This window comes from Halichoerus grypus, chromosome 12 (genome assembly GCF_964656455.1).
Source record: "Halichoerus grypus chromosome 12, mHalGry1.hap1.1, whole genome shotgun sequence".
Taxonomy (NCBI): Eukaryota; Metazoa; Chordata; class Mammalia; order Carnivora; family Phocidae; genus Halichoerus; species Halichoerus grypus.
The window spans coordinates 92,627,795-92,642,046 of NC_135723.1; the positions used below are offsets into that span (position 1 = coordinate 92,627,795).

At 40.7% G+C, this 14,252-nt stretch overlaps 1 protein-coding gene across 1 annotated transcript in view; it reads right to left on the reverse strand.

Annotated features, from left to right (window-relative positions):
• Nucleotides 1-4,612: 4,612 nt before the first annotated feature.
• Nucleotides 4,613-14,252, reverse strand: part of KDM7A (lysine demethylase 7A) — an 84,061-nt gene continuing 74,421 nt past the window's right edge. The window contains exons 19-20 of the mRNA XM_078059636.1: nt 11,807-12,080; nt 4,613-11,143 (exon numbers count right to left, since the gene is read on the reverse strand). Of these exons, the coding sequence (XP_077915762.1) occupies nt 11,049-11,143; nt 11,807-12,080 (369 nt within the window). The 3' untranslated portion in view covers nt 4,613-11,048. The remainder of the gene's footprint in view (nt 11,144-11,806; nt 12,081-14,252) is intronic.

The window sequence follows — 14,252 nt, forward strand, 5'->3', positions numbered from 1 at the left end:
AAAACTTAGTGGCTGAAAACAATGGTTTATTTTTCATGATTTTGTGAGTTGACTGAGATCAGTTGGGTAGTTCTGCCCTGCACAGTATAACCAGTCATTCCTGGACCTGCATCCAGCTGGGAGCTCAGCTGGGGCCGGAACATGCAAGATAGCCCCTCATCCCCCAGGGTCTCTGTGGCTGCTTATCACTTGGTAGTCTGTCCTGAGCTTCTTCCTAGTATGGTGGGTGGCAGAATGGTGAGAACAAAACTGGAGGGGGTTGAAGCATGAATGGGCAGTGAGGACATGGAAACAGCGAATGGAGATCGTATCTGCAGGAAGTTTTGCTGTAAAGGGAAACAAGAGGTGGTGGTTAACAAGTGACCTTACTACAGGGAGGAGGGGGATGTGGAGTTAAGGAAGCTTTTGTCCACATTTTGTTCTAAGATGAGGGAATCATAGCTAATGCACAGTTTCATTCTGTCTAACTTATCCAGTGGGGAGATTGTTGATGTTAAGTGAATCACTGGTTGGGGTAGAGAGAGGGTCAATTTGAGGACAGCATCCAAGAACCTGGCTTGGGAAACTGAAGTTGGTGAGGCCATTCACCGAGGAGCCTGCTTGTGACTGAACGTGGGATTTGGGATCTGATACAGGAAGTGTAAGGTGTCCACCAGGTGGAGTTGATCTGGAGTTGAGGAACTAAGCCTGGAGCTTGGGTTCTGTTGGTCCTGCTCTTGACCAGGCTCCTCTCTCTGACCAGGAATCTTTAGAGCCCAAAGTCTCTACTGGGCTCAGCGTACTTACACGCTCGTCCGTGGCCAGGCCAGCGGTGTCGCGATCTGCCTTCCAAGATGAGCCCTGCCGAGACCCTGAGCTGTCCCCTTTCCGACCATCACACTGCCCAGGAATAAAGCAGAGCAACAGCACCCATGAAGGGTCCTGCTTCAAAGCTCTAGAAATACTGCTCTGTGGAATCAAGTAACTTTCAGCGAGCTCTTTTTCCTCTCCTTTAGATAGAAAAAAGCCTTTCATAATTACGTACCACCCAATTAGTTTTGTAGTGTTACACATTAGCCATTACTATATAACCACTGCTATATTTTCAGAGCAAGGCACACCTATATAAACTGATGTTTACAAAGCAAGTACAGTAAAATTTTAAGTTTTAGGTTCTATGTGAGCTATCTAATCAGTTTATCTCATTAAAGAAAAATCTATTCTACCTTCTTTTTCTTGCTGTAAAGAAACTTGAAACATTCATTTTTATAATACTGTATTGGTGAGTTTCCACAGTTTTTTATTTTATCTTCTCGTATTTATTTACCGAAAGAGAGCGAGCACGCAAGTGAACGAGTGGGGTGAGGGGCACAGGGAATGGAAGAGAGAATCTCAAGCTGACTCCACGCTGAACACAGAGCCTGACTCGGGCTCCATCCCACGACCCTGAGATCATGACCTGAGCCGAAATCAAGAGTCAGACGCTTATCCGACTGAGCCACCCAGGCGCCCCGCCACAGCTCTTAATAGTTGAAACAGAATTCTACAGTCGTGTAAGGTTCTTTTCTCATCGTTCTGCATTTTTCTTTTACCCTACCCCTTCTATCCCCTCCCATATCATCCCACTGCTAGAGAAAGAGGGAGAGAATCATGGTAATAAGGACTGGGTTTATGTGTTCATTCAGTGTATTTTTGGTGAGATTTGTGCTAAACTCTGGAAGGTGCCAAGGATAAAAGAACACATTGAGGATGGGAGTTCAGACAAAACAAGGAACAAGTACACATTGCAGAGTAAGAAGTGCAGCAATGGAAGCACAGAGAAGGCAGAGAGCAGGAGAGGAGGGACAAAGAGCTCCCTGGTGACCTGCTGTGTCTGTCCCAGCCCCGCTAGGTGGCCAGTACAGCACCCCAGGAACACAAGGGCCTGATTTCTGATGGGTGTGAATAGGTACAAGAGTGTAAGTAGTGTGTTCTTGGGAAGCTAACCCATACCCTGTGGCAGAACAAATTTCTCTTTTAAATACAAATTTGACAAGTTGTTTGAATTGGGATAAAACCCAAAAACATGAAACCTAAGTGTGTACAAGTTCCCAGGCTCAATGCTCTCCCCACTCTCATTCCCCAGGTCACCAGCCACCACTAACTTGGTGGGCGTTATTCCAGACACAGATATATCTGTGGTAGGGCAGCTTCTAGAGTGAATGATTAGGGGAAGGTCAAATACTATTCTTACTGCTGAGAATCTTTTGTCCCAGGTTTTGTCTTAAAAAATGTACGGAATTTACATGTTACTTTCTATTTGTAGGGCCTTCATTTTTTCCTTTTTCCAATTCTGGCATAGAAGGGACTTCACAACATTTCAGAATTAGCACTTTAAAAAGTGCAAAGGGTATTTCTGGGACCGAGGGTGGAAGAGCCCAGGAAGGGGGAATGGAGAACCTGGAAGTGAATGAAGATGAGGACATGGATGGGAAGGAGTTTTGGGGGGTGAGGGTGATGGGCTGGAGAGAAGCCAGGCTCTGGAAGGCGGGCAGAAGGCCTTGTCTTTCTCCTTCCTTACCTGGGCTGGCCCGCTTACAGAGCTGAGGGGCAGAAAATGGCAGGAGAGGCTTCGGCGTGGGAAGGGCAGTGGCAGGAGCAGGGAGGGAGGCAGCTGCGATCTCACAGGGGCCGTGTCCCGGGCCGTGGAAGCCGTGCACCGAGCACAGCCTCTACTCATGCCCTTGGTAGGTGGCTTTGGGAACTGCTGTTAGGTTCATGTATTTCCACAGTATCCCATGCCCCTTGTTTACAGCCTATTCTCCACTAGAAGGTGAAATCCTAGAAGATAAACTGTCTTTTGTGTGTGCCTGTCCCTGGGAAAACTAGACTTGAAGTTGAATGACAGAAAACTTCTGAAGAAAATATGTGTCAATCCAAAATGGGTACCTACAAAGAAATGTTTAGAACCCAAACCATGCCTAAGGACCATCTATTCCTTTTATATATATATATTTTTTTAAGATTTTATTTTATTTGAGAGAGAGAGTGAGAGAGCGAGCACGAGGGGGGGGGAGTGGGAGAGGGAGAAGCAGACTCCCTGCTGAGCAGGGAGCCCAATGTGGGACTCAATCCCAGGACCCTGGCATCATGACCTGAGCCGAAGGCAGACGCTTAACAACTGAGCCACCCAGGCGTTCCCCATCTATTCCTTTTTAACAATTGAAAGTATGTAACTAGAGAAAGACAAATTCAGGAAAAATAGGCTTTTGATTAAAGTCTCAATTTTCTTATTAGAGTGTGAACCCAGACATATTATTTACCCTCTCTAGCCTTTCATCTGTAGGATGAATGGACAATATAGCACCTACCTCGCTGGGTTAGTCTGAGGAAGAAATGAAAATCTGCCTTGTACACAGGAAGTATTCACATGGACTAAACATAATGAGGGCTTCTGTTCAAAACTCTGTAGAGCACCTGATTCTTCTCAATCTAAAATGAGGGGTGGGTAACACGCCGCATCGCACAGTGATGGGTCTGTCTCAGCCTCCCTGCTTGGTGCAAACACAAAGATCAGGCTACAAGTCTGAGAGTAGGTCCTGATCACTAGTAACTAACGAGCCTCATGAAGGCTGAGCATCCCACAGGTATACAGACAGACAGTCTGTGGATTTTTACAAAAGAACAGATTAGTTCAGATTTAGGTCTCAATCAGCTGGACCAAAGCAGGCCAATTAAGATGAAAAGAGCGTAAACGTGCTTTGGGTAACCCTCTCGTAACAGCAACTGAGGTACGCTAAATGTGAGCCCTCGGGCATACCTACGGTCTTGCAGGTATTAGGTACAGGAAGGAGGAGAACAGGCCTCTGTTCCCTCTGGAGCCTTGGTTTCCATGACCTGCTCTCAGGGTCCTCCTCCAGAATGGACTCTTAGCCACTTCCGGCCCCCTTCCCAGGCCCTTCTTCTGCCCTCAAGCGCTGCCCCCAACCCCTATTCCTTCTTCCTTGGTCTGCGGCTCCTCACTTTACCACATATCATCCCAGACCAGGCGTTGGGTTCCCTCAAAAGCACCATGTCTGAAACAGAATTCGTCTTTCTCACTAAACTAGCACTTCCGCTCCCACCTTCACCGAGGCAGTGGGTCACCATGGCACATCCTTGCCCCCCACTTTCACATCCACCCTAAGCTCCCTGAGGACCGGGGCTGTGTTTTGTTCACTCCTGCAGCCCCAGCACTAGAACAGCACTTGGTATAAGGCAGGTGCTCAATGAATATTTGTGGGGTGCCCGGGTTGGGGACAATGAGTGCTCTTAAATGTCCGTCAGTAAACACCCACAGCAGCATCTTGCCAATTACCCTCTTTGTGTTCGTTTCTCTCTTTCGGCAACTGCTTCCCCAGCAATACTTCTAATAAAAGAATAGGACACATTACTTTTCACATTTAAATCTTCAGAAATAGTAAGAAGCATAAGTTTGACACAGTTTTTCACATTCTCAAATCTCCTATGAGTCAATAAGCAGAAAAAGGGAACGGAAAGTCAGAACTGGATATAGAATTCAGATTTTTTTTCTTTCAAAGACACATTTTATACAACTTTCAACATTTATACTTTCAAACAAAATGAGCAAAAAATACACCGAGTGCTAAAAAAATCAAAACAGAAGTAATACAATTTTAATTTCAATATTTTAAAATACAGAAATTGGAAAGTAAGAACACTAAATACAACTTTAAACAAGTCACTGTCCTCCTCTATAATAACCAATGTAAGCTACTTAAAGACTTACAAATTTAAAACAGAAACAAAATAAATACTGTACACTTTCCCTGCCTGCAGGCAAAAGATGGGAAATACTGTTATGAATCAAAAAAAAAAAAAACTGCTCTTAAAGCTTCAGCATCCCATTTCCCAGCCACACCCCACTCTGCTGTCACACCGTGTGCTTCCGTATTCAAAGGACACACATGTGCACACATACTGACTGCCTATACAAACAGACAAGACACTACTCCGCAGACACCCCAAACAAGAAAGGGTAACAGTCACCTTGGACCATGGGCATAAAAATCAGTTAAGGAAAGTCAGTCAGGCTAGCAAAACATTACTACAAAACTAGTAAATACCATAGCCAACAACTGTCCCCTTTTCAAATTTCACAGATTTAGAACCCCTAAAACCAATACTACCCCCACATCGCCACCCTCTACACCCCCACCCCCCCAAAAAAAACCTGCTGAAGCACTGGCAAAGTTAGACATTTCACAGTAAATGTGAAAATTCATATTATATAATCTCTTAAAATGAACCTTTTCACCCTCTTTCCACAGCATGAAACTGTTATGGCTTAATTTATATTAAAAGTAGAAAAGTCTTTTCGGAAGGAAATACAGTCTGCAAAGATGCATATGTGTTTCCTGATCAGTGCTATTTCATACCTAACAACTGCATGACTTGCTTTTGCAGTCAGAAGCTGTTTTTTGAAAAAACTGAGGTTATAGCTTTTGATTCAGTCTAACCATAAATGTAAGGCCCTTAGTTTGGTTTAGGTTTCTTTTGCAAGATAAAATAACCTTGGGGTTCACTTAGCAAGTTACACCTCAGGTCCCTGACTATAATGTGGAAGTTATATGTATGCTTTGTAAAAATAAAAGGTTACTTATGAATCTTAGAAGGAAGAAATGATTCTAGGCAAGGAATCAACTCATTATATATCATACTTAATGCTGGTAACTGTTACCAACCAAAATCCACCAAAGAAATGTAAAAGTATGTCTGGGTTACTTTATTCCTGCAAAATATTATATTTTCCAGCACTTATGATCATTGTTTTGGTGAAAAATCTTGGGGAAAAAGAGCTGACATTTAGAAAAGGAAATGGCCAAAATAAAACTGGGTGGAGGCAAGGTTTATCTTTATGATTAAGTTCCCTTTAGGACTGCTTTCTGAAATAAAGAAAAGTGAATTCAGAATGTCACAGGTCTTGCATAGGTAAACTACTTGGAGGTCAAGGGCTACGTGGTAGCCAGGGTTTATTAGTGAAATAGTGCAGAGCAGATAAACTTGGAAGAATCACTGAATACAGTTTCAAAAAGGTTTTAACAAAAAATTTAATTTTGCACTTATTAAGACAAAGCTTTAGGACACCAGAAAGGGCACCAAGGGTGAGTGGGAGAGTCTAAGGGGTAGAATGCAGGCAAGTGAGTATTATTTTCCCTACCCATTATAAAGGGAAGAAATACTATAAAAGAATAAAACCACAGTCATGATAAGCTAATTGCTTTGGAAATAGGCATTTGCTTAACGACCTTACTTTAAAATTTTTGTTTATGTAAGGGTATCAAATATTTGACTTACGGCATGACGTTCAGTGAAAAACAAAACAAAAGGGTTTTTAGTAAGGCTACAGTATTAAAATTACATTACGTTCATCAGCAATGTAGTAAGTATATTATTTGTCCCCCCTTCTTTCCACCTGACTTGTAGTAAGCGTGTGATCATCATCCACCACTGGATGAGCAGAGGATGCACAGTGTCACACAACAGAGGCTGAGGAAGCAAGGTACCTGAGGTCTAAGGGTTCACTGTGACCCCAGGTGAGTCACTGCCCTCCTGGCTTTCATTTGTCTCCTTTATTTACTGGCAACACTCTTTTCCTAGGCTCACAATTTGAAGCTCAACCTTCTCAAGATTGCTTTACATAAAGGCCTAGGATATCTGAAAATGACTGATGATTTTTAGCTTCTCTTTTCGGAGGGAGCAATTAGCTTAATAGTTAATGGGGAAAAATGAGCTTTTGAAAAATTTTCAGATTTACATTATTCATTTCTTAATATGAAATTGCAAAATGCTTACATGCTGCAATAGTTACTTCTGGCAGTAGTCAAGTGGGCCGTACAATTACTCATGCCCTCTTTGGGGAGTAGCCCTATGACTATAGAGAGCATCTCTTGAAAAGGGCAGAATCTTCTCCTTTGAAGATGTCCAGTCAGGTCTCCTGCCCAGCACTACAGTGCTTTCTCCCTCTACCCAACAAGCTGCTGTTAGCCAACCCTGAGCTGTCTTTGTTGGTTCCCATCTTCTGAATACCTTCTATTTTTTCCCTAGCTCCTTGGATAGTTGCTACATCATTTTAATTCCATGACTTATTTGAGCAGAGACCCCAACTTTTATCTAGTGCCTGAAGAGTAGGCAGACTCTGTGGAGCAGTACTGTGCTAATTCCTCTTTGAGCAAAACCTAAAACCATCTTTGAATTCCTTAAAATCATCTTAATGATCACTTGGGGATAAACGTTCTCACTCTTATCCATAAACTATCTCACTTCTTTTTCTTTCACTTCAAAGCATGGATTCTGATTTTAATTCAACACCTTGTTAGCAATTCTTCAGAGGTTTTAGGTAGCATGCTCTGGGCATATATATATTTGATATGAAACAAATTTTATGAGTAATAGTTTTCACTTAAAAAAGCATATAAATGTGCATTGTCAGTTGTAACTTAAATAATGATAAATTATCTGCAAGTATAAAATGTGTTAATAATTAAGGAATGCTTTCCTATGTTTTTCTTAACCACATTTTTATCCAAACTTACAAATGAGAAAACCAAGACTCAGAAAGAGTAAGTGACTTATTTACGGTCACACAGTTGATACATAAATGACAGAACTTGCACAAAAACCCAGGTTCGTGCTCCCTTCCATGCTATATACCACACCTCTCTATTACGAACATTAAACTATTAACTTTTGAAATGTTTCTTAAATTTTAAAAACTAAAAAAATTTACTTCCACTTCTACAGTTGTACATTTCAGTTGAAACTAATAAAGTTATGCTATTTTTCTTAATACGTGGGCCCTCTTTTGCTTAAAGTTTGCTGAGAAATGAAAATAATACTGCTTATTTCTTGGAGAAGATACCTTCAAGAGCAGAGACCCCAACTTCAGCTTTATATTCCCCCACAGTGCTAAGTCGTACTGGGCACACAGACGTTGGATAAATACCTGCTGCCATCATACAGGTCAATACAGTAGAGTTCATTTAAAAGGCAATCATTAGGATTGTTAAAAAATAGATCAGTATTCAAGCTAAGTATTTAAGTCGTGATAACGATGGTCTTGTTTTCTCTTGAGTTTCTATGATGTCAGTCAGATTTTTAATTCTGTATGCTTATGAAATTCAGTGTATTTCTAGGATGCTGCACTACTATAAACTGCCAGTTTTGTACTGTTGACTCCCTTAATCAGTCCTGGAAAGCATATTATGTGACATTATGAGTTACAGTACCGAGGATCCCAGGTTAACAGAAGTCACTTACTTGAATCAATACAGAGAAATCATTATCTACTACTGCCATTAAAATCGCATACGTTAAGTCCAACTGTTTTACCTATTTATTTGCACCTAACTAGCTAAATGCCACCACTGTTGTCTCCTTGTCTAAGCTGCAGTGTCTGTGTGGTAGAAGGGTTTATAAACGAGACTGAGGAAAACATGAAAGGTTGTCTATCACAGCCAAATCCAGACCCTGGCTGCAGTCACCTCAAAGTCCAGCCACTTCCATGACATAAAGAGATGCATCAGAGCCAGTAAGTTTAGAACAAGTTTGACCAGGCAACTCACTGGGCCAGTAGGCTGAATCTTCACCAATTTGGAAAAAGACACATGAATTCTGTTATAGTGCTTAGATTATCTTCCTGCAAGTTTTTTTTAACTTAGCCAGTTCATGGGCTAAACCCGCCAAAAATGAATCCACAGTACCTTCACTTAATACTTACACGTACTGGCTACTTAAAATTAGATTTATTGGCCTAAGTACACAGGGCAGATATTGGTCACCATCTTAATTTATAAAAATAAATTGATTTTAATTTTTATAGCTAAAGAAAAGAAGTCAGGTAATTAGAAATACTTAGAGCTATGAAAAATGTAAAGAAAACAAAAGAACCCAAGATCACGATGTAGCTGGAAGAACAAATTATAATTCTGATTTCTTAAACCAAAACAAAATCATGTGAACTCTAACACTAAAACGGTGTCTACAGAAAACCAAAACATCACAATAATATATTGGAAGGTAGGAAAATCAGTCAAACCCCAACTTTTGACATCTTGAGATCCAATGACCAAATGACTGATTATATCCATCTCTTAACCAGTTTTGGCATAGTGTAGACAGAGTCTAAGTAGGCCCTTTACAGACACTTAGTGTTTCCATAAAAATTCTTTTTCCTGACACCCAGATAAGTCCCAGAATTTGGTCCAGTCACTTGGACCAAAAAGGTTAATCCATAAGCTATTTTGTACTTATTCCATGAGATATTGAAATGGAGACAGAATAAGAAATATTTCTCTTTGAAAATACACATCTGAATGCAACCATGAAAGATGATGGTATAGATTTTTTTTCTTAGAGCTTCAAGTGATACTTAATACAGAAGGGAAAGTCCTGCTACCTTGCTGAGTAAAAAAGAGACAAATCCATAATATGGCCATATTACTTCTCCATAAAAATAAATTTTATCCTATTTGCCTCTATTTTCTTTGTAGAAATTTGTAAAATGTTCTTTTGTCAGAATTGGGGATATCTTCACCCCAGCCCCAGAAATCACTTCTTTTTATGCCATGGGAAGGAAAAGGGAAAATATAAGCTATTGCGAGCAACCGAAAACTGGCATTTAGTAAGAACTGTGCATAAAAGAGAGAAATGATTCCTTAAAGCTCAACCAGATACTTAATCTCAATATGCACTGGTTAAGTTAGGACAGATGGAAGAAACTGCAAGAAGCACCCATTTTACTCCAAATCTGTATCTTAAATAATTCTTTAGAAGGTTAAGAAATAAGAAACTAAACACACATACACCCAAAAGATCTACTCCAACATGCTTGCTTCTATACAACTTAATATAGTATAGTCCTATTATATTACGGATTATGCAGATTTGAATATACTAAGTCAAACCATATCTCATTATTTTCCAACAAGTTAGGTACACAGAATAAAAGCGTCATAAAATATAACCTCTGGGGCAGGTGCTCATCCTGCCCTCCAACACCAGCAGTATGAAGAAGGCCCTCTGTAGTTACAAATGTTTTTGAAAAACTATAAACATGACAATTTAACCAAACTTATAACCCTTTTCCCACAAGTAGGAAAAAGATATTAAAGCTGTTCTCTTTGGGACCCAGATATCATCAGCAAAAATGAAAATGCAAGAAGCCTATTTTTATAGAATTAGAAGAAAACTGCAATGTCAAACGAAAGAGAAATGTGGGATCTTTTATGTAATTCTTACACGTTGGCTATGAAAGTGTTTCCCTGCAAAGAGAAGAGTCTTGTTGCGTCGTCACAAAAGGATGGGGAGTGCAGAGGGAAGGTGGGGATATAAGGTAATCGACCTGGATAACAGTATGCACCTTGGATGTTAGCAAAAGCGAAGCTAATAGCTTATAAAAAACACATGAAATATATAAAATAAAATGATTTTCATATACATCTTAATTTAAAATAATTAATGCATCAAATCCCTGTTTAAGACTTTAACCTGAATATCAAATTTAAGAGTCCAGACTAGTTACTGTTACCGTGGCTCTTCCCCACATGTAACATACACACTATCAAAAATAATTTAAAAACTTTCACATTCTTAAATCTAAATTAGTGAGATAGTTCTCCAGAAATCTTCCAAATAAATAGCTTTAAAAAAGAAAGAATTTAAAAGCTGTTAACTTTAAAAAAAAATCTGTTAAATAAATTATTGATAATTCTTTACCCTACCACTGAAAATAAATCAAGACACTACCAACAACAAAATGAAATTCAAGCCCTGACAAGAGACCTTTTCCAGTTCAAGGTCTCTTTTAAAGGTTCTACCCTCCTTCCTCCTCTCCCCCACCAGGTCCAGACGGTTATTGCTGAGTGGGTGTGGCACAGTGAAAATGCAGCATCGGTTCATTTTGTTCTTCAGGCAGTGCTCTCTACTGTACATGCAAACTGCTCGGGCGGGGGCGCGGCGGGAGCGCCAGGCTCGCGCGCCTCCGAGACCGGTCTGTCTCCAAAGGGAAGAGTGGCCACAACAGCAGCTCGTCACACAAAGAAACGGGCATGGCCATTTCTGTTCAACTTAAGGATCTTCCCAAGACGTTGTTTGGCTGTTGCCATTCCTTTTTTTGGACGTTTACCTGTGAGACAGCAACAACAGCGTAGATAATAGTGAAAATCATTCTTGACAGACAGCACCCGGGAGACTTCAAGGGAGAGCTATGCGGCGAGCAATGCTTTTCGGTGTTCTGAAGGGGCAAAGTCACACTCCTGGAGTTCTACGGTTTCGAACCTCCCATCTCATCACTTGAGAGATAAAGGCCAACCTCCTTCACGTGACTTACCAGGCCGACCCACAGTCTGATCCCTGCCTCTCTCTCTCTTGAGCAGGAGCCCTGACCGTATCTTGCCTCAAATTGTGCTTCGGCCACAAAACTGACTGCACTTTCATAAACAGCCCACGTACTGTTTCTCACGTTGGTACCGTGAGCCATACTACCTCCTTGACCTTCACTGCGGTCTACTCTGGCACTTCCCCAACCCAGCAGAGCTAACCCCTTACCATCCTTATCGGGATTTACCTCCTCCGCCAGGAAGCCACTCCTAATCCTCAGGACAGACCTAGGGAGCCTTCTTCTCTGTTCCCACAGTAACCTGTGCATACCGCCCTCACTGCGCCGTCCAGAGTGCATCAGGCTGGAAGCGGCTTGAGGGGAGGGACCATTACACGTCTATCTGAACTGCCGCTGTCACCGTCATACATGGTCCAAAATACACTCAGCCCACAGACCTGTCAAAGTTACCTTTTGTTGCCTGGTTGCTGATAGGTGGTGGATTTGATGCAGGTCTCTTGGTGGGGTGAAGGGGCACTGAAAAGGAAGTTTCACCAACTGGCCTTTCTGGGCTTATGCTGCCATTATTTATCTGGCACGCCCCCGAAATCAAGCTTGAATTCTGCGTATACTTCCCATTTTGAGGGCTTGAGCCACTGCTGTCCACAGAATTCCTACTTTGTACCTTCTGACTGATTTCTGACGAACCTTCCTTTTTGATGCATTTCTGGCCTCTACTTAGATCCTAAAAAAGGAAGGAAATAAGGCTGGATTTTTAGAGTTCCTTTACGATAAGCAAGATATTTAACCTCTCTATGCAACAGCAAGTCAAGGGAGAGAAGAAATCAACTACTGAACTTTGGTTTTCTTAACATGTAGCAGCCACAGACGACCACCCCTTCAGGATGGTCATGTCATTCCAAAACCTCACAGCACGAAAAGACTCAAGTATGGAAGTTTTACATCATAACTCAAGTCCAGAAGAAAACATTTTTATTTATATATTATATATATATAAACTTTATACATATATATTTAAATGTGTATATTTATATATAACATATATAATATGTAATGTCTATTATTTATTATAATATGGCATTCTGCATGTGCCATGACATGCCATGGAAGGAACACGTGGCTGGGACATGTGGGCCTACCAATTCCTTAGCACGTCACAAATCCCGTCTCTCTCACGATGTAGTGCGCTATCTTTTTTAGAATCTAACTTCTGTTAAGGTTCATCTCCACTGTATTTAAATTGTTTGCTAAAAAAAGCACCTAGGTGCTGAGCCCCAAGCCTGGTTTTCCTCTAACAATTCTTCCTTCAGTCTCTTTACGAGATCACCGAGTGAGCCATCAGGAAAAAACCAACAATGCTACTGACGGGTAGGTCTTAAAACCAATGGAAAGGGTCATGACCAGAATATAAAAAAGGAAAATATAAACGTGAAAAGAGCATACTGCAGATGTGATGTTTCATGAAACTAGCTGTTTATGTGTGTGTGATGTAAAATAAATTCCTAATTCTGTAATGGTCAAATAAGTTTTAAAAACAGCACTACAGGCAAAAGAAATCTGATTTTCTCTAAGGTGATCTTGCTAATCATCTGTCCTCTCCTTCTTTATTTTCAAAGACAATTATAAAAACAACAGCTAGCTTTAAATAATACCTTACTTTTTTAAAAAACGATTTTATTTTTAAGTAATCTCTACACCCAACGTGGGGCTCAAACTTACACCCCTGCAATCAAGAGTTGCATGCTCTACCGACTGAGCCAGCCAGGCACCCCAATAACAGCTTATTTTCAATACTGAATCCTATAATGCTAATAAGTTATAAACGTAATGACCGGTGAGACACTATACAATCATACACTGAATTAAGTGAATTACTGATAGTTAAGGGATTCCTTCCTTGACCTTTGATTCTGGAGCATATTCTTCTATTAAAAGAACTTGTACTTACAAAACGTTACCTTAAAAAATAACTTGGCTCTTTTTCTCATTGTAAAATGTGTGAGTATTTAGAAAATGTAGGTAAGCTACATGAAGAAAATAAAAACCACCCTTGAGGGGTGCCTGAGTGGCTCAGTTGGTTAAGCGTCCGTCTCTTGATCTTGGCTCGATCTCAGGGTCCTGAGTTCAAGCCCCGCATTGGAGCCTACATCCCAGCATGGAGCCTACTTAAACAAACACCTAAGATTCCACTACTCAGTGTATGCTTGGGGTTGGAGAAGTTAGAGGACTCTACTCTGCAGCATGAGAATTTTGATTCTTTGGCTGTCATTTTCCAAAGTTTGTAGCAAAAGGTCATATTGCCTTTCTTGTTTGGTGCTACTGGTAAAGCTGTGGCTTTTCAAAAAGCTATCTGAGGTTCATTTTGTTTGTATAAGCATTAATACGCTAGCATCCCAAGACATCAAGTGTCTTCTCTTAGAGCAAGGGCTCTTAATCTGGAGTTAATGGATGGTCTGGGTTGGTAAGGGTGGGGCACAAAACCATGAGAAAATGCTATGCAAAAATCAGTATTTATGATGAACACTTTCCTGGTAAGAGAGTCAATAACAGTCATCAAATTCTCAAAGAAATTTACTGTCTAAAAATGTTCAAGAAACAATGTCATAGATTAAAAAGAGATCCTCAGGGTACTTTTTTTCCCCCCTTTCCTTCTAGCCAGACATAACCTAGAAGTGTTGGCTGCCAGGAGTTTTTAACTTTCCTTCAATCAACTATTCTTTTCCAAATCGCAGTCTATCCGTGAGCCTTGCATTAGTTGTTACATCAGAATTCCTAAAAACGGACAGCTGTTCAAATGAGCATTTAACTGTAAATTATTTTTTAGCTTTCCATATCTAATGGTTAATTACTGGTTGCAGTAAAAAAAATAGAAAGCAAAAACAGAGTTAATGACAAT